Below are 25,342 nucleotides of genomic sequence, written 5' to 3' on the forward strand. Positions count from 1 at the left end.
TCAGAGCGCGTCACTGGCGGCTGAACAGCAGCATGAGGTGGTGGTGGAGGACCGGAACGACCTTGTTGGTCGGAGCAGGACTCGGAGCTTCAGTGACCCGCCTGCTGAGCGTCAGAGGCCGGCAGGAGGAGGAGAACGGAGCCGGGACTCTGCCGGAGCTTCTGAGGAGAGTCCCGGTGATCCCGGTACCGACGGTCCAGGCCTCCGAACTGACGGTGAGTGTGTGCGTGAGAGGGTCAGTGACACACACACACACACACACACACACACACACGTAACATTTAAATATGAGCAGTAATTCTTGTTTTCACAGGTTAAAGACAGTCTGCACAGATCAATATGACTGTAGTTAATATAGAATAAATCTTAACTGTCCTCCAGGGATAGACACTTGTCCTCAGCTTAGCAGACATAAAAGACAACATAATATAAAGACAGAAAGAGACGTTAAAGACATCAGATCAGATCAGTCTAAAATTCATCAGTCACTATGTTGAGTTCAGGGTACTGATGACAGCTGGGACAAAGAAGGATGTTTTATGTGGAACAAACTGTAAATCTGAGGTCTGCTCAGACTGTGAGCTCCTTTAAATCAGGGCTAAAAACACTATTGTTTACTGAAGCGTACTCTTAGATTAAATACTTACCTGCTGTATTCTACTGCCCGTACTTTTAACTACACACTGCTGATTTATGCCTTTTATTATTATTCTTTTATCATTCTTATTATTCTTATCCTGACTATTCTATTTGGGTTTATTGTTAAATCGGCTGCAAATGTCAGAGATTTCAGGGCTGAGGACTGAGTCCGGGCTGAAATCTCCAATAGGAGAGGTTTCAGAGTCTAAGGAATTAAGAGGTTGGGCTGTCGTCATCCCTGCGGGGGGTGATTGGGAAGTCTGAGTCAGCTACTGCTGTGACTCAACACTGGGGAGCATGCTGTGAATTCAGATCTAGAAGGGAGACGTCCTGAGATGGATCTTTAGAGTTCATTACAATCTGAACAAGACCAGTGTGTGGAACCTGTGTCCAGCGGGACGGTAAGACTGAGTGAAGGACTCAAGAGCAAATAGTGGGCGCGCACTGGGTGTATTATTAAGGGAGACGTCCTATACACTCATTAAAAAACAGACCCGACCAACAAAATTCAAGATGGTTCAGAGCCAGGGACAAGAGATCCTAGCTGAAATCTCTGACAGAGCCGGTTTTTGAAATTAAACTAAAATGTTGTCTAAGAGCACTTTTTGGTGGCAAGGAGTCACAGGAGTGATAAAGGCCATCACGGCCTGGACCCTTGGCCGTATAGTTTAGGCAGCTATACAAATGTTCTATGCAGTGCTCTTAGATGCAATGTATTGAGCCTGTTTTTATTTTATGTTACTGTATTTTCTCTCAATTTCTATTTCCCTTTTTAATTGACTGTTTTTATTGTTTTAAATTGTGTCTTGTTGCTTTTAATGTCTCTGTAAAGCACTTTGAATTAGCTTGTGTTGAATTGTGCTATACAAATAAACTTGCCTTGCCTTGCCTTATAAAGAAAGACAGACAGACAGAGAGACAGAGGGACAGACAGACAAATGATCATTTAAACAAAGCTGCTTTTCTTATCCTGTGGGGGTGTGAATGAATCAGTTAGTGTGCACAGTGCAGTCACAGTGCAGGTGCAGTCACAGTGCAGGTGCAGTCACAGTGCAGTTGCAGAGCAGTCACAGTGCAGGTGCAGTCACAGTGCAGGTGCAGTCACAGTGCAGTTGCAGTGCAGTCACAGTGCAGGTGCAGTCACAGTTGCAGTGCAGTGCAGTTACAGTTCAGCGCAGTTGCAGTGCAGTCACAGTGGAGGTGCAGATGCAGTGCAGTTACAGTGCAGCGCAGTTGCAGTGCAGTCACAGTGGAGGTGCAGTTGTAGTGCAGTTGCAGTGCAGTCACAGTGCAGTCACAGCACAGGTGCAGTCATGGTGCAGGTGCAGTCACAGTGCAGTGCAGTCACAAAACAGTCACAGTGCAGGTGCAGTCACAGTGCAGTCACAGTGCAGGTGGAGGTGCAGGTGCAGTGCAGTCACAGTGCAGGTGCAGGTTCAGTCACAGTGCAGTGCAGTTACAATACAGTCACAGTGCAGTTGCAGTGCAGTCACAGTGCAGGTGCAGTCACAGTGCAGGTGCAGTCACAGTGCAGTTGCAGTGCAGTCACAGTGCAGGTGCAGTCACAGTTGCAGTGCAGTGCAGTTACAGTTCAGCGCAGTTGCAGTGCAGTCACAGTGGAGGTGCAGATGCAGTGCAGTTACAGTGCAGCGCAGTTGCAGTGCAGTCACAGTGGAGGTGCAGTTGTAGTGCAGTTGCAGTGCAGTTGCAGTGCAGTCACAGTGCAGTCACAGCACAGGTGCAGTCATGGTGCAGGTGCAGTCACAGTGCAGTGCAGTCACAAAACAGTCACAGTGCAGGTGCAGTCACAGTGCAGTCACAGTGCAGGTGGAGGTGCAGGTGCAGTGCAGTCACAGTGCAGGTGCAGGTTCAGTCACAGTGCAGTGCAGTTACAATACAGTCACAGTGCAGGTGCAGTTGCAGTGCAGTCACAGCGCAGTTGCAGTGGCAGTGCAGTCAAAGTGCAGGTGCAGTCGCAGTGCAGTTGCAGTTACAGTGCAGTCACAGCGCAGTTGCAGTGCAGTCACAGTGCAGGTACAGTTGCAGTTGCAGTGCAGTCACAGTGCAGGTGCAGTTACAGTGCAGTCACAGTGCAGTGCAGGTGCAATACAGTTGCAGTGCAGGTACAGTTACAGTGCAGTTACAGTGCAGTGCAGTTACAATACAGTCACAGTGCAGTCACAGTGCAGTCACAGTGCAGTACAGTTACAATACAGTCACAGTGCAGTCAATCAATCAATTTTATTTATAAAGCCCAATATCACAAATCACAATTTGCCTCACAGGGCTTTACAGCATACGACATCCCTCTGTCCTTATGACCCTCACAGCTGATCAGGAAAAACTCACCAAAAAAACCCTTTAACAGGGAAAAAACGGTAGAAACCTCAGGAAGAGCAACTGAGGAGGGATCCCTCTTCCAGGACGGACAGACGTGCAATAGATGTCGTACAGAACAGATCAGCATAATAAATTAACAGTAATCCGTATGACACAATGAGACAGAGAGAGAGACAGAGAGAGAGAGAGATGCAGGACGGACGGTAATGACAGTAGCTTACAACAACATTAATGAAAGTAATAATATTATAATTATAGTTCTGGCTACTGTGGTACAATATGTTGAAAGTATATATTAGTATCTGGCAGTATACATGTGTGACAATAGTCATATGTGTATAATAACAGTAGAAGTATGACTAATGACTAATGATGGCAGCAGCAGCAGGAGGCATCTGACAGGACCACGGCAGCAGCACAACCACACACGTCACACTATCCAGGCACCGCTGAGAGAGACCGGTGTATTATAGGGGGTCCCCCGGCAGACTAGGCCTAAGTCAGCCTAACTAGGGGCTGGTACAGTGCAAGCCTGAGCCGGCTCTGACTATAAGCTTTATCAAAGAGGAAAGTCTTAAGTCTAGTCTTAAATGTGGAGACGGTGTCTGCCTCCCGGACCGTAACAGGAAGATGATTCCACAGGAGAGGAGCCTGATAGCTGAAGGCTCTGGCTCCTGATCTACTTTTGGAGACTTTAGGGACCACGAGTAACCCTGCGTTCTCAGAGCGCAGTGTTCTGGTGGGATAATATGGCACTATGAGCTCTCTAAGATATGACGGAGCTTGACCATTTAGAGCTTTATAAGTTAACAGTAGGATTTTAAATTCAATTCTGGATTTTACAGGGAGCCAGTGCAGAGAAGCTAAAACAGGAGAAATATGATCTTGTTTCTTAGTTCCTGTTAGTACACGTGCTGCTGCATTCTGAATTAGCTGGAGAGTTTTTAAGGACTTACTAGAGCTACCTGATAATAGAGAGTTACAGTAATCCAGCCTAGAGGTAACAAAAGCGTGGACCAATTTTTCTGCATCTTTTCGGGTCAGGATAGGTCTAATTTTCACAATATTACGCAGATGAAAAAATGCAGTCCGTGAGGTTTGTTTTAAATGAGAATTAAAAGACAAATCTTGATCAAATGTTACTCCGAGGTTTCTTACGGTAGTGCTAGAGGCCAGAGCAATGCCATCTAGAGAAACTATGTCATCAGATAAAGAGTCTCTGAGTTGATTGGGGCCAAGAACAATAACTTCAGTTTTGTCTGAATTTAACATCAGGAAATTGGTGCTCATCCAGGTTTTTATGTCTTTAAGGCAATTATGAAGTTTAGTTAATTGATTACTTTCTTCTGGCTTCATAGATAAATACAACTGCGTATCATCCGCATAACAATGGAAATTTACAGAGTGATTTCTAATGATGTTACCTAAAGGAAGCATATATAGAGTAAATAGGATTGGTCCGAGCACAGAACCTTGCGGAACTCCAAAACAAACTTTAGTACGTAAGGATGATTCATCATGAACGTGAACAAACTGAAAACGATCAGATAAATAAGATTTAAACCAGCTTAGTGCAGAACCTTTTAGGCCAATTAAGTGATCCAGTCTCTGCAGTAGAATTTGATGGTCAATTGTGTCAAACGCCGCACTAAGATCTAATAAAACAAGAACAGAGACAAGTCCTTTGTCTGAAGCAATCAGAAGGTCATTTGTAATTTTAACTAGTGCTGTCTCAGTGCTATGATGCACTCTAAATCCTGACTGAAATTCCTCAAATAAATTATTATCATGGAGAAAATCACACAGCTGGTCTGCGACTACTTTCTCAAGGATCTTTGACATAAAGGGAAGATTAGATATTGGTCTATAGTTGGCTAACACCTCTGGATCCAGGGTGGGCTTTTCTAGTAGAGGTTTAATTACAGCTACCTTAAAAGACTGTGGTACATAGTCTGTTAATAAGGATATATTGATCATACAATGTTTCCCATTAATTAACGAAACTATGGCGGCCCGCCATAGTTTAATTTGACCCGCCATAGTTTCTAAATAAAAGATTGAGGCTGCCGAAAGCATTGACTTCTCATGATATAAATAATATCTCGAACGCCATAACGTTTTGTGCCGATGTGCTCAGGCTGATCCAGCGCTCGACAGTGGCTGGGTGGAAATAAGTCAAAGGGCTCTAGTTTCCCGGCGCAGCGCGGGGTGGCGAATCCCACGCAGAGCTAGTTTCGAGCAGTGCAACCCGAGGTGCGCTCAGTTTGGTAGTTTGGCAGACCGAGGTGCGCTGAGATGGGTGTGGTGGCGCAGCAGGGGGAGGTGTCGACAGATCCAGCTTGGCGCAGTGACAGTTTCGTGCCAAAAGGCTTCGCCGAAGGTGCGCTAAAAGCTTGCCATCTGAAACCAGGTCTACTGTCAGCACAGGGGGAGCGCAGCCGGTGTAAGCCGAAGTTTGGCTGACCAGCGGACAGTGCGCACACGTCACCAAAACCTCACAGGCAGGTTTCCAAAATATCAGGCACATTAATAATGCACTAAATAGCCACAAAACCACTATTCAATGCAACTATCTGCAATCAGCACATAAATGTATCTCTATATCGACTGTCCCGTCACATCTGATGTCAGATGAAAGGGGATTGGCACGTTTGGCACGTTTGGCACGCGTAATGGAAACCCAACCTGATTTGATTAAACAGCTGCAAAGTAGTGAGTTCACATCCCTCTCAGCCAACCACAAACAGCCACAGCATCAGATAGGGAGTATATATTCAGCATCTGTCATCTTAGAAAAGTCAAAAGAAAAGAAACGGAGTGAGACTGCGAGAGAGAAAGAGAGAGAGCGCGCGCACACGAGAGAAACGCAGCATTGATTTACAGTTGTGGTGACCTCCTCCCAGGCTACCTTTGCATCATCAGCCCGTGGATGTCTGCTCGCAGTTCCGTATATTCGGACACTGCGAGCTTGGACCTCCCGGACCAAAACATCACTTTCTTCCTGGGAGAAGTTTGGCCGTCTGACGCTGCTGCTCTCTTCTGCCATAGCGAATTGAGTAAACTCTCATTACGCCTTTGCGTGGCGCATTTAAGGGCGAGGAGAGGGGCTCATTTGATTGGTGTGATGTGTGTAAAACCCACTCCACGCCTTCTCTCCTCCCTCTTTCCAACTTGCGCAGGTAGGAGGGACGGAGGTGGGACAGACGAGTAGCTGCGCCAGCGCGCACAGTGTGCCAAACTTGCAAAATCCACCTGGCCACACCCAGTTGGTGAAGCGCAGGTGCGCTGTACCCCCGCCTCGCCCGGTCTGCAAAACTAGAGCCCAAAGTGTGGAGAAGAGGGACCGGAAAAAGCAGCGGACCTCCGGGGAAGCCTGCTCCGTTCTCCCCGCAGTTAGGGACCGTTCGCCACGGCGCCACTGCTGGGCAGGGTGGAAATAAGTCCTGCAGAGTTTCAGAGGACCTGGAGAATGTTTTAGGATAGTAATAACATTATATAAGATAATCATATTACAAAGGTAATATAAGATTTAATAACATTAAAGACAAAATTAAATTGCAATACTTTTTCAAAACTTGATGATTTTACCTTTCAGTACATTTTGTATACAAATCCCCCCCCCCCCAATAGTTTCCCAAAATCCTGTGGGAAACACTGGATCATATCTAATATATGAGTGTTAACTAAAGGTAAGATCTCCTTAAGTAGCCTAGTTGGGATGGGGTCTAAGAGACACGTTGATGATTTAGATGAAGAAATCACTGCTCTATTAGTGTCACAGCCCTCAGCTCCCACAGTTCAAAGGTTGAGTCCCTACCTCTTTTAACCAGTCTCAGAAAAAACAGCCTCACTTCCTGTTCTTGAGGTGTTCTGTTTGATTAAACTTTATTCAGCCTGTTTACAATCTGACCCGATGACAGCAGGTCGTCTGATCTCATCTGATGTTTGTTTACACGTCAGTGTCTGAACAGATGCTGACTGCCTGCTCGCTACATGACATCACAGTCTGTATTTACCTGCTATGTCTCGTTGTCCAGGTGAGTCCAGGTGGGTCGGGGGCAGTGATGAAGTACGGCTTCCCCTCATTGGCCAACATCAAGACCAGAGAATCCTATGTCACCTCGTATGACACCCGCACACGCACTGCATCCTGGGTAATAGAGAGGCTAAGCCCTGCCTCCCTGAGCGGCCCATCAGACAGGAAGTACTGTGAGTTCAAAGAGGACGACAGGTGAGACATGAGGACAGGTAAAGACAGGATGTCAGACAGGACATTTAATCTTTATTTAAACCTGACTCCACCCCCCGCACAGCGTGCACGTGTTCCACAGAGCAACCAACGCCGACTACAGGGGGAGTGGCTTCGACAGAGGACACCTGGCAGCTGCAGCCAATCACAAGTGGAGTCAGAAAGCCATGGACGACACCTTCTACCTGAGCAACGTTGCACCCCAGGTAAAAGCGCACACACACACACACACACGCACACACACGCACACCAGTCTGCAGGTGTGTTAACGTCCTGTGTGTTCCGTGTTTAGAACCCTCACCTGAACCAGAACACCTGGAACAATCTGGAGAAGTTGTGTCGCTCTCTGACCAAATCCTACCTGAACGTGTACGTGTGCACGGGGCCGCTCTACCTGCCCAGGTGACACTCTGACTCTTCTTCTGAGGTGTCTGAATGCGGTGTGGGCGGGGCTACAGAGTTACATCAGCAGGTGTGTGTGTGTGTGTGTGTGTGTGTGTGTGTGCGTGTGCGTGTTTCAGGCAGGAGGCTGACGGGAAACTCTACGTTCGATATCAGGTGTTGGGACGAAACCATGTTGCCGTGCCAACGCACTTCTTCAAGGTGAGTTCACCTGTCTGATGTTGGTGATGGTGATGATGATGACAGTGATGATGGTGACGATGGCGATGGTCCTGTCCTGTGTGTCGTCAGGTGGTGATCCTGGAGCAGATCGACGGCAGGGGGGTGGAGCTTCGGTCGTATGTTTTACCCAATGAACCAGTGAATGAGAAGGTTCCTCTGGAGCGTTTCCTGGTTCCCATAGAAACCATTGAACGAGCATCAGGACTTCAGTTTGTCCCAAACATCATGAAGAGGACCAGCAGCCTGCAGGCCATCACCGCCAGATAGATACATTACCCACAATGCACTGCATCTGTGAGTCTAAATCACCACCAGTTAAACCTCATCTAAACCAAACCCTCTGGAACCAGCAGTAAGCCTTCAGACATGGTACCTAGAGCCTCGGTGTGTTCAGACAGTCCTCTTAAATGTGGGCGGGGTTGTTGTCACTCACTGCTCCGTCCAGCACTCGCTGTATTTCCTCATCAGCGGTGACACAGATGGAAGTCTGCACCTGGTTTATCGTCCACAGAACGAGGCTGCACGCCCACATTTTCACAACAAAATAGAACAGACTGCAGTGAGAGTCTCTCTCCATGGGATATTTAAAAATAGCAGCTTTGTGCATTTAGTCCTTCTCAGGCAAGCTCAGGGGTTTAATGTTGCTGTAGCCCACAGGAAGTGAGGATTAGAATATATGACCTTCACATAATCCGCTCCAAATTAATCTGTAGTTTTAAAGTCATTACTAAAAGTGTGTGTCATATAAAAACTAAAGTGATGGTCAAAGTTGTCACAGTGAAATTTAAGGTGTGCTGATGGATTCACGTCATCAACTCATGCATTGAGTAACATTACAAGTTAACGTTCCACCTTAAAAGTTGCCGGCAGTCGGCCCAGTGAATGAAGTTATTTTTTTCTCTTTCATTTTATAGTTGTAGTTTACTGATGTATGAACAGAGGTTACATAAAACCAGAGTGAGCGTCCTCTACTGACCAATCAGACTGCAGGGTTCCTAGCTCCACCTTTTAGTACCAGATCTGTGTGCTAGGTACCCCAACAGAGGGGGGACCAAACATGGGGACGCTAAGGAACGCTTCTGTTGGGACCATCCACAACTTTTACTGTGGAGACATTAACTATGAACAGTATTAACATTATTGATTATTCCTGATGTCTTTACTCAGAGAGCCGACGTGTTTCCTGCAAGACGCCTGCTGGACAGCATCATCATGTGACCGTGTGACATCATCATGTTTGTATATTATTATATTTGATATTTCAGAGATAATTGTGATTAAAGATGATCAATAAATAATAATCAGCTGTCATTGATTGCTGTTCGTCTTTAAGTGCTTCTGTAGATAAAAACTCTTAACCTGTTTTCACTTTAAGGGTTTTAATTAATTCATTCATTCATCAATCACATTTGGGCCTTAAATCTCACTTCCCCCTTAAACTCTGCAGATAATCCATTAACCCCACAGTTTACCTTCGCCTTTGGAGAAGTTAAGGTATCTGTTATTGTACTTTGACAGGCTTAAGGGGTTCTAACTCTCAGCTGATGCAGAAAATAATAATAAATAATCCCTTAATAAACTCCATTAATCTAACCTAAATCTGATGAAAGGGGAACTAATGTTTTTTTCAACCTGGGCCCGATTTTCTGATCTCCTTTTGTCTAAATGAGTGATAGGATGTTCAATATGTGACATTTCTCCAGTACGAAGCTAGGGCTGACCTGCCTGCAGCTATATTAAATAATAGGGCACTCAGACAGCGTCAAACAACGTCAAAATACATCCACTAAAAGTGCATTTTTTTCACACAGATAGGCTCGGATTGTTAGTATAATTATCTGACAACATAACGGAAAGGAGAAATGAACGTCTGTGTTTACCTTTAGCTGGATTCAGACATGTTCCTCTGCCTGTTGCTGCTCCCTCTCTCTCCTCGTCCGCTCTTCAGTTTCAATGAGCTCTGCGTCCGTGTACATGTAACACTCAGTGTTCAAATAAATAGGGGCGCTCATCAAATTCAAATGGCTCATCCAGATCCAGCTGGTCAAAATCGGGTAAGTCAGTTCGTAAGTTCCCCTTTAATGAGAGTCCCTTAACTTTTTACCTTTAAGAAACTTAAGCCTTAACTTTGCTCATTCAGTCATTAAAAGTTCTGTTACTAAGGGAATGATTAAGGGATATGTTATGGGATGTTAAATGAATATTTAATGAGGTCTAGATCTAAGGGCTTTTAAACTGATACAGATAAACACCTTATTTTTACACCTAAATCTTATTGGTCAGTTCAAAAGCCCTTAAACATAAACCCCCTTTTCTGTTGTAATGCATTAATTAACAATGTGAATCTCAATGACGTATTGATCAGTGATGAGTGGGTGATTGACAGAGGCTCAGACAGGAAACAGGAAGTAAATATTTAATTAGAAAACCAAATCAGCACAAATTCAAAAAGACTTTAAAAATGAAAGTTTGTTGAGTTCGTTCAACGGCTCCATGTCAGAGTTCCGTTTATCTCTTGGAGCAGTGAGGGTCAGGGAGCAGTTTACAGGAAGTGTGGCAGCTGGCGGCGGCGAACAGGTGACCGTCAGCCGATTACAAAAAGGCATGGTGTCACCAGCAGACAAAGTTTCACTCGTACGAACAGAAACGTCCCAATCTGATTTAACATCAGTCCAAATGACATCATCACCTCGCTGTCCGACGTGTCTGTGTGGGTCATGTGATCATGGTGACATCAACGCCGCTTTCGCCACAGCAGATCTGTTGGCTCTCATAACTGTTAGACTCTGCTACCTCATATCGCAGGCATACACCGGCGTGATAACAGTGCACATCCACACTCTGACAGGAAGCCAGCCAATCATATCGGAGAAGGGGCGGGGCCTGCTGTTCTCTACAGGCGTCTTCGTCCTGATTGGCCGGAGGTCAGCTGACTGTTGTCCACCTCTATGAAGTCGTCCTCTCCATCTTGCGAGCCGATGATGTCAGACAGCAGGTAGCTGGTGTCGTTGTGCGCCTCCTCCTGCTCCTCCTCCCTGCTGAGCCTCCTCAGCTTCTCCTTCAGGACGGGAACCACCCTCAGCTGCAGGAAGTCCACGATCTCTGAGCAGACAGGAAGTGACATCACACATTACATCAACATTCATTAAACACTGTCTGTAGAGCGGAGTATCTTTGATCCATTAGAGTACTTAAGTTAATACTTTAATTACTTCATAAGGTACTTCATTACACACTGAGAAATACTATAGTACTGAGTAACAGTACTGCAGTAGTGAGTAATAGAGTATTGTAGTAGTGAATAATGGAATACTGAAGTAGTGAATAATGAAGTACTAAGTAACAGAGTACTGTTGTGGTGAGTAATAGATTACTATAGTACCACATTCTGTAGTCGTGAGTAATAGATTACTATAGAAGTGAGTAAAAGAGTACTGTAGTAATGAGTAATAAATTACTGTAGAAGTGAGTAATAGATTACTGTAGTAGTAGTGAGTAATTGGTTACTCGAGTAGGTACCTCCGTAGGATAAACTGGTCCAATTGGGAACTCTGGAAACTTTCAGTCTGTGGAAACTTTTCTGTACACACAACGGAGTCACGTTACTGCAACACAACAACACAGGAGGACTGTTAGTACTACTGTCAGGACACTTCAGTACTACTGTCAGGACACATGTACTACTGTCAGGACACTTCAGTACTACTGTCAGGACACTTCAGTACTACTGTCAGGACACTTCAGTATTATTGTCAGGACACGTGTACTACTGTCAGGACACTTCAGTACTACTGTCAGGACACTTCAGTACTACTGTCAGGACACTTCAGTACTACTGTCAGGATACATGTACTACTGTCAGGACACATCAGTACTACTGTCAGGACACATCAGTACTGCTGTCAGGAAACGTACTACTGTCAGGACACTTCAGTACTACTGTCAGGACACTTCAGTATTACTGTCAGGACACTTCAGTACTACTGTCAGGACACTTCAGTACTACTGTCAGGATACATGTACTACTGTCAGGACACATCAGTACTACTGTCAGGACACATCAGTACTGCTGTCAGGAAACGTACTACTGTCAGGACACTTCAGTACTACTGTCAGGACACTTCAGTATTACTGTCAGGACACTTCAGTACTACTGTCAGGACACTTCAGTACTACTGTCAGGACATTTCAGTATTACTGTCAGGACATGTGTACTACTGTCAGGACACATGTACTACTGTCAGGACACTTCAGTACTACTGTCAGGACACTTCAGTACTACTGTCAGGACACTTCAGTACTACTGTCAGGACACTTAAGTACTACTGTCAGGACACATCAGTACTACTGTCAGGACACGTGTACTACTGTCAGGACACTTCAGTACTACTGTCAGGACACTTCAGTACTACTGTCAGGACACTTCAGTACTACTGTCAGGACACATCAGTACTACTGTCAGGACACGTGTACTACTGTCAGGACACTTAAGTACTACTGTCAGGACACATCAGTACTACTGTCAGGACACATGTACTACTGTCAGGACACGTGTACTACTGCCAGGACACTTCAGTACTACTGTCAGGACACATCAGTACTACTGTCAGGACACATCAGTACTACTGTCAGGACATGTGTACTACTGTCAGGACACGTGTACTACTGTCAGGACACTTCAGTATTACTGTCAGGACACTTCAGTATTATTGTCAGGACACGTGTACTACTGTCAGGACACTTCAGTACTACTGTCAGGACACATCAGTACTACTGTCAGGACACGTGTACTACTGTCAGGACACGTGTACTACTGTCAGGACACTTCAGTATTACTGTCAGGACACTTCAGTATTACTGTCAGGACACTTAAGTACTACTGTCAGGACACATCAGTACTACTGTCAGGACATTTCAGTATTACTGTCAGGACATGTGTACTACTGTCAGGACACATGTACTACTGTCAGGACACATGTACTACTGTCAGGACACGTGTACTACTGTCAGGACACTTCAGTACTACTGTCAGGACACATGTACTACTGTCAGGACACATGTACTACTGTCAGGACATGTGTACTACTGTCAGGACACTTAAGTACTACTGTCAGGACACATCAGTACTACTGTCAGGACACATGTACTACTGTCAGGACACGTGTACTACTGTCAGGACACTTCAGTATTACTGTCAGGACACGTGTACTACTGTCAGGACACATCAGTACTACTGTCAGGACACATCAGTACTACTGTCAGGACACTTCAGTACTACTGTCAGGACACTTAAGTACTACTGTCAGGACACATCAGTACTACTGTCAGGACACATGTACTACTGTCAGGACACGTGTACTACTGTCAGGACACATCAGTACTACTGTCAGGACACATCAGTACTACTGTCAGGACACATGTACTACTGTCAGGACATGTGTACTACTGTCAGGACACTTAAGTACTACTGTCAGGACACATGTACTACTGTCAGGACATCAGTACTACTGTCAGGACACTTAAGTACTACTGTCAGGACACTTAAGTACTACTGTCAGGACACATGTACTACTGTCAGGACACGTATACTACTGTCAGGACACTTCAGTATTACTGTCAGGACACGTGTACTACTGTCAGGACACTTCAGTACTACTGTCAGGACATTTTAGTATTACTGTCAGGACACTTCAGTATTACTGTCAGGACACATGTACTACTGTCAGGACACTTCAGTACTACTATCAGGACATTTCAGTATTACTGTCAGGACACGTGTACTACTGTCAGGACACTTCAGTACTACTGTCAGGACACTTCAGTACTACTGTCAGGACACGTGTACTACTGTCAGGACACTTCAGTACTACTGTCAGGACACGTGTACTACTGTCAGGACACTTCAGTACTACTGTCAGGACACATGTGTACTACTGTCAGGACACGTGCACTACTGTCAGGACACGTGTACTACTGTCAGGACACATGTTGTGTACTACTGTCAGGACACTTCAGTACTACTGTCAGAACACTTCAGTACTACTGTCAGGACACGTGCACTACTGTCAGGACACGTGTACTACTGTTAGGACACATGTGTACTACTGTCAGGACACATGTTGTGTACTACTGTCAAGACACATCAGCACTACTGTCAGGACACATGTTGTGTACTACTGTCAGGACACATGTTGTGTACCAGTACTACTGTCAGGACACATGAGTACTACTGTCAGGACACATGTTGTGTACCAGTACTACTGTCAGGACACATGAGTACTACTGTCAGGACATGAGTACTACTATCAGGACACCAGTACTAATGTCGTCATCTTCATCATCATCATCGTCATCACTGTCAGAGAGCAAAATAAAATCCTGCGTTTACTCACCCGATGGTGTGAGCGACCTCGTCCCAGTCGATGTCAGCCATGTCGTTCACCTGCATGTTGTACAGCCTGAAACAGACAGTTAGTTTGTCTTCATCATCATCATCATCATCATCGTACCTGATAGGATGACACGTTTAAACCACACGGAGCTGTAATCACATGACAAGTGACATCACATTAATCATTAATGAAGGATGAATTAAAGGGACAGTTCAGATATTTTGGAGTTGGTGTGTGTCCTAGAGAAGACAGCGGTCGTCTCATCTCAGAGAAGCTCAGTGATGTCCTGCTGTGGGCGGAGCAACAATAAGACACGTTTTAGACACCTTATAAAATCACCATCAGTTTGTCCACACTGTGTGACACTCCTCTGGCACTACTTTTTCTTAGCCTTAGAACGTCTGTTCTTACATGTGAGCACAGCAGTGTATCATGCCACAGGTCAAACATCTGAACTGTCCTTTTAAGGGTCTCCAGGCTGTCTGAGACACACTGTCCACATACTTTCGGATCTATGTGTTATATCCTGTCCATGTCCACAGGAAACAGAGCTTTTATTGTGAAAGGCTGTCTTACGTGTTGATGAGGTGGATTTTAGCCTGAAGTCCTTCAGGTCCTCTGTTGAAGGTGCTGACACCTGAAGACAGTTTGGACTTCAAGAGGGAGAACCTGAAGGACACACAGACATCACACTTGGACACCTGGACAACTGAAGAACTGGAAACTTGAACAAATGAACACCTGGACACCCTACAGTATCAGAATGAGTACCAGTACCACTACCAGTATAGCAGGAAACCCAGCAGGTGTACTGACCACTTGAGTCGACACTGGCTCCAGGACCTGGTCCCGACCTGCTGACTGATCTCCTTCCAGGGCAGGTTGTTACACAGCTGGTCTCTGCTCAGACCAGGACCAGTAGAGCTTTGCTGGACCAGAACCTCCAGGTGGGCCTTCAGAGCCTGCTTCAACCTAGACTCCTCGTCTGGACTCCACGAACCGCGACCTGCAGCTGGATGGACACAGGTGAGGGTCAGGTTACTGTGACAGCTGCAGAGAACTCATCTGAATAAAGACGTCGCCAGTGTTGTAACAGAACCTGAGAGAACCTCAGGTTATGGGTGTTTACCGAGGCTGACGAAGCGTTTCTGTAAAGAGTATACGCTGCGATCCATCTTCTCAGAGATCTTCCTCCAGTCGTTGCCGTGGAGATTCTGTAACTTCATCAGAGAACACACCTCCTCCTCTGAGTACCTGGAACAGGACGACCACAGGTAGAACATGAACATACAGAGAACACATAGTCAGGATGTGGAGATACAGAGGGTTCCACAGATAGATCATAGAATGTTTTTGTCCGAGTACAGAAACAGACTCATAATCAGTTTGACCTCTGACCTTCCCATGTGGTTTCTGTCGTCAAAAATCTTTTTGGCTCTTGTGTGAACTTGATGGCACGTGCGAGGAATCCCCTCGGCTGGACGGGCACAGAGAGACAGAAAGTTGATTAATGTATGGAGGTTATATTAGTAACTATTGACAGTCTGTGTTTCATGGGGTTAAGTTTTATTAGAACTTTGTTTCAGACAGGGCCAAAGCAGTGCTACACACCCACACTGCAGTACTACACACACATACACACACACACACACACAGCAGTACTACACACAAACACAGCAGTACTACACACAAACACACTGCAGCACTACACACACACACACACACACAGCAGTGCTACACACCCACACTGCAGTACTACACACACATACACACACACACACACACACAGCAGTACTACACACAAACACACTGCAGCACTACACACACACACACACACACACACACACAGCAGTGCTACACACCCACACTGCAGTACTACACACACATACACACACACACACACACACACACACACACACACACACACACACACACCAATCATGATGTTTGTGTTTCTTTACGTACCGATTCTCTCCAGGAAGTGATGTCGTGCTCTCAGCTTCTTAATCTCTACCTCCTGATCTTTGTACCTCTGAGGAAACAGAAGCTGATTGGCCGAGCTGATGCCTGTTAGAGCCAGGAAGTCTGCCACGTTCTTTCTGATTCGCTGATTCTCTTCCTGAGAGCACCGCCCCCGACGCAAAGACACACCTGGAGGACGAAGGACAGGTGAACACGCAGTAGTTCAAGAATTGTCCTCATAAACACCTGACTGATTACAGTATCGGCACCTGGTTGTTTACAGTATCGGCACCTGGTTGTTTACAGTACCGGCACCTGGTTGTTTACAGTATCCGTACCTCGTTGTTTACAGTATCCGTACCTCGTTGTTTACAGTATCCGTACCTCGTTGTTTGCAGTATCGGTACCTCGTTGTTTGCAGTATAGGTACCTCGTTGTTTGCAGTATCGGTACCTCGTTGTTTACAGTATAGGTACCTCGTTGTTTGCAGTATAGGTACCTCGTTGTTTACAGTATAGGTACCTTGTTGTTTGCAGTATAGGTACCTCGTTGTTTACAGTATAGGTACCTCGTTGTTTGCAGTATAGGTACCTCGTTGTTTACAGTATAGGTACCTCGTTGTTTACAGTATCGGCACCTCGTTGTTTACAGTATCGGCACCTCGTTACCTCATCGTTTATAGTATCTGCACCTGGTTGTTTACAGTATCGGTACCTCGTTACCTCGTTGTTTACAGTATAGGTACCTTGTTGTTTGCAGTATCGTTACCTCGTTGTTTACAGTATAGGTATCTTGTTGTTTGCAGTATAGGTACCTCGTTGTTTACGGTATCGGCACCTGGTTGTTTACAGTATCGGCACCTCGTTACCTCATCATTTATAGTATCTGCACCTGGTTGTTTACAGTATTTGTACCTTGTTGTTTCAAGTACTTGAAGCGCTGCAGGTCGTATCTCAGCAGTTTGTTGATCTGATCAGCTGATTTCTTCTCCACGCCTGGAACAAACTCCTGAAGCTCCTTTAATGATGCCCAGTCCACTCTGACATCACAGGAAATACACTGTTAACACTGCGCTATGATTGGACCAGAGAAACACTGCACAATGATTGGACCACGAACGAATTTTACAATACAACTTCTTTCTTACAATGTTATGACTTAATCTCACAACATCACGATTGACTTTAAGACTTTATCTCAAAACACTATGACTGTATCGTACAACATCGTGACTTATCTTACGTTACAACTATCTTTTTTTAAGACTTTATCTCAAACTGTTACAAATCATACAACATTATGGCTTTGATCTTACAATGTTAAGACTTTATGTAACACTACAAGTTTTATCTTAATCTCTCAACATCACGACTAACTTTTAGACTTTATCTCAAAACACTACGACTGTATCGTACAACATTATGACTTTTATCTTACAACGTTACTGCTACTTTGTTACAACTTCTTCCCAAAATGTGACGAATGTATCTCACAATGTTATGGCTCTATCTTAAACTTTACAACTTCTGTCTTTCTTTACAACTTCACCTTAAAACATTAAGACTTTATTTTATGTTACAACTTTGATTTTTTTTAAGTGACAACTTTAATATTACAATACGATTTTTATTGTACATCTTTCAATGTTTACACTTTCTTACATTGCAACTTTATCTTAATGTTACAAATGTATCTTACAATATTACGACTTTTCTGTAACCACTTTATCCCACAATATTAAGACATTATTTTACATTACGACTTATTTATCTTACAACATTATGACTGTATTTTATGTTACGATTTTCTCTTACGATGTTATGTCTTTATGTAACGTTACAACTGTATCATCTAATAATGGACACTGTTAATGCAGACTCCTTTTCTTCTAACATTTAAACTTCTTTATCGTAACTTTGAGACTTAAAACTTTGTAAACAGAATATCTGACGTTATTGACATCTCAGAAGTTTTCTTTCACTGTTTCACTGCGACGACAAGTTACATTAATAACAATAAAAATAATAAACAGAAGAACTTACTGCTCCTCTCCTTCAGCTCCTCTTCTTTTCTTCTTCACTCCTTCTCTTCCTCCTCCTGTCGTCCTCTTCTTCGTCTCTCCCACCTTCTCTTTTGCTCCTCTCCTCTCCTTCCCTCTCTCCTTCTTCCTCTTCTTCTCTCCTACAGTCCCTCCTTCCTGTGACATCACTTTCTCCCCTCTCTTCTTCTTCTTCTTCTTCTCTCCTTCCTGTGACATGACTTGCTCCACACTCTCTTCTTTCGTATTCTTTTTCTTCGTGGCAATGTCGTCTGTCTCTCTGTGGTTATGGTCTGTTGTTACCATGGCGATGCTCTCCTCACCATGCCCTTCCTTGTGTTTCTTTTTCTTCTTATTCTTCTTTTCTGCTGTGTTGGTTTCTGCCGCGTCCTGCACCTCCTCCTTCACCTCCTCCTCCTCCTGCCTTTCCATTCTCTTCTTCTTCTTCCTCTTCTTCTTCTTCTCCGGGCTGCTCACATCAGCAGGAGGAGGAGGAGGAGGGTGAAGACTGTCCTCCTCTTTCTCTCTCGTCTTCTTCTTTTCTGCTTTCTCAGGTGTTTCGATGTCCACAGGTGTGGGACACTCCTCCATCTCTGACCTCCTCCTCTTCTTCTTCTGAGGGGAGAGACAATCTGCAGGAGGATTCATGACAGAAGAAGGAGGAGGTGATGGAGGAGATGACGAAGGAGGAAGTGATGGAGGAGGTGCAGACTTGATGCTGTTGATCAGTTTGTTGCTGAAGCTGTAAAAGAAGAAACAACGTTCAGGTTAAAGGTGTCCTCAAGTCTCACTGTGTCTCCTGTCTCACTGCGTCCTCCTGCATCCTCCTGTCTCACTGCGTCCTCCTGTCTCATTTCGATGTAGTATAGCAGCGTACAGACTGATGTAGCGTAGCAGTGTACAGACCCATGTAGCGTAGCAGTGTACAGACCCATGTAGCGTAGCAGTGTACAGACTGATGTAGCGTAGCAGCGTACAGACCCATGTAGCGTAGCAGTGTACAGACTGATGTAGCGTAGCAGCGTACAGACCCATGTAGCGTAGCAGTGTACAGACCCATGTAGCGTAGCAGTGTACAGACTGATGTAGCGTAGCAGCGTACAGACCCATGTAGCGTAGCAGTGTACAGACTGATGTAGCGTAGCAGTGTACAGACCCATGTAGCGTAGCAGCGTACAGACTGATGTAGCGTAGCAGTGTACAGACCCATGTAGCGTAGCAGTGTACAGACTGATGTAGCGTAGCAACGTACAGACCCATGTAGCGTAGCAGTGTACAGACCCATGTAGCGTAGCAGTGTACAGACTGATGTAGCGTAGCAGTGTACAGACCCATGTAGCGTAGCAGCGTACAGACTGATGTAGCGTAGCAACGTACAGACCCATGTAGCGTAGCAGTGTACAGACCGATGTAGCGTAGCAGTGTACTGACCCATGTAGCGTAGCAGTGTACAGACTGATGTAGTGTAGCAGTGTACAGACCGATGTAGCGTAGCAGTGTACAGACCCATGTAGTGTAGCAGTGTACAGACTGATGTGGTGTAGCAGTGTACAGACTGATGTAGCGTAGCAGTGTACAGACTGATCAATCAATCAATCAATCAATCAATCAATTTTATTTATAAAGCCCAATATCACAAATCACAATTTGCCTCACAGGGCTTTACAGCATACGACATCCCTCTGTCCTTATGACCCTCACAGCTGATCAGGAAAAACTCCCCAAAAAACCCTTTAACGGGGAAAAAAAACCAGTAGAAACCTCAGGAAGAGCAACTGAGGAGGGATCCCTCTTCCAGGACGGACAGACGTGCAATAGATGTCGTACAGAACAGATCAGCATAATAAATTAACAGTAATCCATATGACACAATGAGAGAGAGAGAGAGAGAGAGAGAGAGAGAGAGAGAGAGAGAGAGAGAGAGAGAGAGAGAGAGAGAGAGAGAGATGCAGGTAATGACAGTAGCTTACAACAACATTAATGAAAGTAATAATATTATAGTTATAGTTCTGGCTACTGTGGTACAATATGTTGAAAGTATGTATTAATATCTGGCAGTATACATGTGTGACAATAGTCATATGTGTATAATAACAGTAGAAGTATGACTAATGACTAATGATGGCAGCAGCAGCAGGAGGCATCTGGCAGGACCACGGCAGCAGCACAACCACACACGTCACACTGTCCAGGCACCGCTGTGATATGAGTTAATCTGAGAGACAGTGGAGCACAAAGGCTCCGGAGAAGAAGCCGAGTTAGTGACATCCAGAATGGCCGAGTTAGCAAGATGCAGTAATAGGATGAGAGAGAGAGAGAGAGAGAGAGAGAGCCGATGACTGATGTAGCGTAGCAGTGTACAGACCCATGTAGCGTAGCAGTGTACAGACTGATGTAGCGTAGCAGTGTACAGACCCATGTAGCGTAGCAGCGTACAGACTGATGTAGCGTAGCAGTGTACAGACCCATGTAGCGTAGCAGTGTACAGACTGATGTAGCGTAGCAGCATACAGACTGATGTAGCGTAGCAGTGTACAGACCCATGTAGCGTAGCAGCGTACAGACTGATGTAGCGTAGCAGTGTACAGACCCATGTAGCGTAGCAGTGTACAGACTGATGTAGCGTAGCAGCATACAGACTGATGTAGCGTAGCAGTGTACAGACTGATGTAGCGTAGCAGTGTACAGACTGATGTAGCGTAGCAGTGTACAGACTGATGTAGCGTAGCAGCATACAGACTGATGTAGCGTAGCAGTGTACAGACTGATGTAGCGTAGCAGCGTACAGACTGATGTAGTGTAGCAGTGTACAGACTGATGTAGCGTAGCAGCATACAGACTGATGTAGTGTAGCAGTGTACAGACTGATGTAGCGTAGCAGCATACAGACTGATGTAGCGTAGCAGTGTACAGACCCATGTAGCGTAGCAGCATACAGACTGATGTAGTGTAGCAGTGTACAGACTGATGTAGCGTAGCAGCGTACAGACTGATGTAGCGTAGCAGCATACAGACCCATGTAGCGTAGCAGCATACAGACTGATGTAGCGTAGCAGCGTACAGACTGATGTAGCGTAGCAGTGTACAGACTGATGTAGCGTAGCAGCGTACAGACTGATGTAGCGTAGCAGTGTACAGACTGATGTAGCGTAGCAGTGTACAGACTGATGTAGCGTAGCAGTGTACAGACTGATGTAGCGTAGCAGTGTACAGACTGATGTAGCGTAGCAGTGTACAGACTGATGTAGCGTAGCAGTGTACAGACTGATGTAGCGTAGCAGTGTACAGACCCATGTAGCGTAGCAGTGTACAGACCCATGTAGCGTAGCAGCATACAGACTGATGTAGCGTAGCAGCGTACAGACTGATGTAGCGTAGCAGCGTACAGACTGATGTAGCGTAGCAGTGTACAGACTGATGTAGCGTAGCAGTGTACAGACTGATGTAGCGTAGCAGCGTACAGACTGATGTAGTGTAGCAGTGTACAGACCGATGTAGCGTAGCAGCGTACAGACCCATGTAGCGTAGCAGCATACAGACTGATGTAGCGTAGCAACGTACAGACTGATGTAGCGTAGCAGCGTACAGAGTGATGTAGCATAGCAGCATACAGACCCATGTAGCATAGCAGCGTACAGACTGATGTAGCGTAGCAACGTACAGACCCATGTAGCGTAGCAGCGTACAGACTGATGTAGCATAGCAGCGTACAGACTGATGTAGCGTAGCAGTGTACAGAGTGATGTAGCATAGCAGCGTACAGACTGATGTAGCGTAGCAGTGTACAGAGTGATGTAGCATAGCAGCATACAGACCCATGTAGCGTAGCAGCGTACAGACTGATGTAGCGTAGCAGTGTACAGACCCATGTAGCGTAGCAGCGTACAGACTGATGTAGCGTAGCAGCATACAGACCCATGTAGCGTAGCAGCGTACAGACTGATGTAGCATAGCAGCATACAGACCCATGTAGCGTAGCAGCGTACAGACTGATGTAGCGTAGCAGCATACAGACCCATGTAGCGTAGCAGCGTACAGACTGATGTAGCGTAGCAGCGTACAGACTGATGTAGCGTAGCAGTGTACAGAGTGATGTAGCATAGCAGCGTACAGACCCATGTAGCGTAGCAGCGTACAGACTGATGTAGCGTAGCAGTGTACAGACCCATGTAGCGTAGCAGCGTACAGACTGATGTAGCGTAGCAGCATACAGACCCATGTAGCGTAGCAGCATACAGACCCATGTAGCGTAGCAGCGTACAGACTGATGTAGCGTAGCAGCGTACAGACTGATGTAGCGTAGCAGCGTACAGACTGATGTAGCGTAGCAGCGTACAGACTGATGTAGCGTAGCAACGTACACACTGAGCAGCAGATCTGGTTTTACCCTCCTCTGTCTGAGAGCCACCAGCACCAGATGATCAGTGAGCCTCAGTTAATGAACACTGACAGAACCTCAGAACAATAAACAGAACAGTTAGAACCAGACACTACGGTCCCTTCATTAGGAGAACAGATCCTACAGAACATGTTACTGAAATAAAAATCTAAATAATTAAATTCAGTTATTAAATTTAATTTACAGAGTTCAGTTCTAAAAGTTTCTCAGTTGAATAAAAAGTATAGAGATAGACTGTATGACGTTTGTTCTGCAGGATCTGTTCTCCTGATGAAGAGACCGTAGTGTCTGGTTCTGACTCTTCTCAGTTTATTGTTCTGAGGTTCTGTTTGTGTTTATTAACTCACTGATAATCTGATGGTTCTCTGTGTTCTCAGACAGAGAAGGGTAAAATCAGACTGTTCTTCTCTGTGTCAGTCGTTCTTCAGAGAACAGTTCAGCTGATCACAGTGGTTCTGTAACCCAGACCTGAACCCGAACGTGACCCCAGACCTGAACCCGAACTGCTGTGGTTCTGTTAGTGGACGTGATAAAGACTGGTTTCTTACAGACCTCAGGAGAACCTTTAACACAGAACCCTGAACAACACAAACACACAGACCAGACAACAGTCAGTGACCTGGACCACTGAGCCCAGACCTGAACCACTGAGCCCAGTAGGGCTGGGCAATATGGCCTAAAAAAAATCTCCGATTTTTTCACAAAAAATCCCATTCATGATTTAAATCGATTTTTTCCCCCTCCTAGTTAAAAAAATATATATATATTTGCAGCCTGGTAGCACATACCTGGGGTCCAAAGCTTTCAGCATGTGAATAAACCCCAGCCTTTTCACAGTAGCCTATATATGGGCACCATATCTCTTGCAATATATATGGCGATCTGTGATCACTTTCCACCGGACCCCATACGGCATTGTTCCCCCGACCATCACATTGGATCACAACAGAAGTCATTTAAGGTTACCTTTCCTATAGAACAGGTCTATACCTTGTCCTTTTATTAAACAAACTAAATAGCCTTATGTTACAGGCTGAGCCTGATGTGTGTGGCTTGTGTGTGTATGTGTGTAGTTGATGTAGGAGGTATGAGACGTTAGTGCGCCGGGTGTGGTGTGTGACGTTAGACGGATGTGCCCCAGGAAGAAAGTGAGGCATGTGCTATGTTGTTTACATCGAGCAGCCACAGTGAAGAAGCCTACGCAGTTCTGCATGCTGTTTTTGAGTTATTTCCCTCTATGTAAAAGTCAGACACTGATGAGAGAGGCTGTGCATCATCCCTGCAGTGCTGAAAATAAAGTGCCGTTCTTTAACCCAGACGAAGTCCCGTTGTTTATGTGTCGTTGCCACAACGAGCTAACACAAGCTAAAGGAGCTAATGGTCTTTGGAGGTCCATTTACTACGGTTCGGGGGTCTGCCAGCTTGGCGTTGGTAACGCTTAGAACACACACACACAGGTGAGCACACAAAAGCGCTGAAGAACTCGTTCCCTTTCTTGAGAACGAGTTCTTCAGCGCTCGCTGCCATGTTGTTTGTGTATTAAGCGCGCGGGGGGAGACCAGAGCCGGAGATAAGACCGTCTCTCAGAGGAGAACCGGAACCAGAGCCGGGAGCAGACTCGATTATCGGAGCAGGAGTCTGGTCCTGGCCCTGAATCCAGACATGAACCCGGATATTTTACATATTTGATATATTTATTGACTCACCGTCTGTTTGTTTCTGCGGCTGCACGCGGCCTGAACGAGACACGCTGCTTGTTTACTTCCTGTTCTTCATCAGCGCATGCGCAGGGCGCCTTAAAGCGCAGCAGGAAGGGGGGGGGGGGTGTCTCACTCTGACCCAGTTTCTGTTCTTTGAAATGTAACTAAGTTCTTTGACTCCTCTCCAGCAGGTCAGGACAGGGATGAAGGACTTGTTGAAGGACTTGTTGAGGTTCCTGCAGGTTTTTGTCAGAGAACAGAAGAGGAACTAAATGTGGTTCTTAGATGTTCTTATTAAAGTCAGAGAGAACAGATGCTCACAGCTGATCAATATCTGATAGGTAACAGCTGATCTGATCGATCACACCTCGTCTCAGCAGGGACATGAGTTCGTGTGACTGAACTTCATGAAGCTGATTTCACCTAATTAATTTAAGACCAATAAACATCACTGTCATTAACATGTGGCGTGTTGGGTCTGAATGGGCAGAGTTTCCCAGCATGCACTGTGTTTAAATGTGTTGTAAATCAGTGACATCACATAGTGATGAATGTTTCTGTATGTCACAGTTGATGTGGTGGTCAAAGTTCAGTCGTAAACACAGTGATGACATCAGAGGGTCTGACAGGAAGCTGTCAAAGGGGAAGTAAAGAGCACTTCCTGTTTCAGAGTTGTTGAGAAACCTCAGTTCACCACATTTATTTTTCATAGTTCATTGAAGTTTAACAAATTAAATTTAAAATTAGATTTTTACTTTGAAAAGTAATAGTAAATAGTGAAAAGTGTATTTGATGTTTTGATGTTCATATGACAGAATTAAATGCCCAATCAACAACAAATATTATGTGAACCTGACATAAACTTCCTGTCAGATGAGGTCATGTGACACATTTATTTTGTGAAGCTGTTTCCAAAGCTTTACAGTGTTTGATGAGTTCAGAGATTTGTCACATCTCTGACTCTAGCTTATATTCTGATTTCATTGCTGGTTCATTTCA

General features: G+C 45.2%; 2 protein-coding genes across 3 annotated transcripts; one reads left to right on the forward strand and one right to left on the reverse strand.

Annotated features, from left to right (window-relative positions):
• endog (endonuclease G) lies at positions 1-9,163 on the forward strand. Of its 2 annotated transcripts, XM_033618872.2 has the most exons (7): positions 1-215; positions 7,017-7,210; positions 7,293-7,434; positions 7,521-7,630; positions 7,750-7,831; positions 7,922-8,146; positions 9,020-9,163. In XM_033618872.2, exons 1-6 carry the CDS (start codon positions 33-35, stop codon positions 8,117-8,119), a joined length of 909 nt encoding a protein of 302 aa, XP_033474763.1. In that variant the 5' UTR covers positions 1-32; the 3' UTR covers positions 8,120-8,146; positions 9,020-9,163. The 2 variants fall into 2 exon arrangements, with proteins under 2 accessions (XP_033474763.1, XP_078027232.1); XM_078171106.1 differs by having other exon boundaries at positions 7,922-9,163.
• A 1,091-nt stretch (positions 9,164-10,254) lies between these two features.
• LOC117252172 (transcription termination factor 1-like) lies at positions 10,255-24,439 on the reverse strand. Its single transcript, XM_078171104.1, has 11 exons — positions 24,350-24,439; positions 18,249-18,986; positions 17,121-17,245; positions 16,210-16,395; positions 15,643-15,721; positions 15,374-15,498; positions 15,061-15,256; positions 14,821-14,913; positions 14,245-14,310; positions 11,372-11,457; positions 10,255-10,954 (listed from the first exon to the last, which is right to left on the reverse strand). Exons 2-11 carry the CDS (start codon positions 18,890-18,892, stop codon positions 10,746-10,748), a joined length of 1,809 nt encoding a protein of 602 aa, XP_078027230.1. The 5' UTR covers positions 18,893-18,986; positions 24,350-24,439; the 3' UTR covers positions 10,255-10,745.
• Positions 24,440-25,342: the final 903 nt, after the last annotated feature.

Source organism: Epinephelus lanceolatus, chromosome 9 (genome assembly GCF_041903045.1).
Source record: "Epinephelus lanceolatus isolate andai-2023 chromosome 9, ASM4190304v1, whole genome shotgun sequence".
Classification (NCBI taxonomy): Eukaryota; Metazoa; Chordata; class Actinopteri; order Perciformes; family Serranidae; genus Epinephelus; species Epinephelus lanceolatus.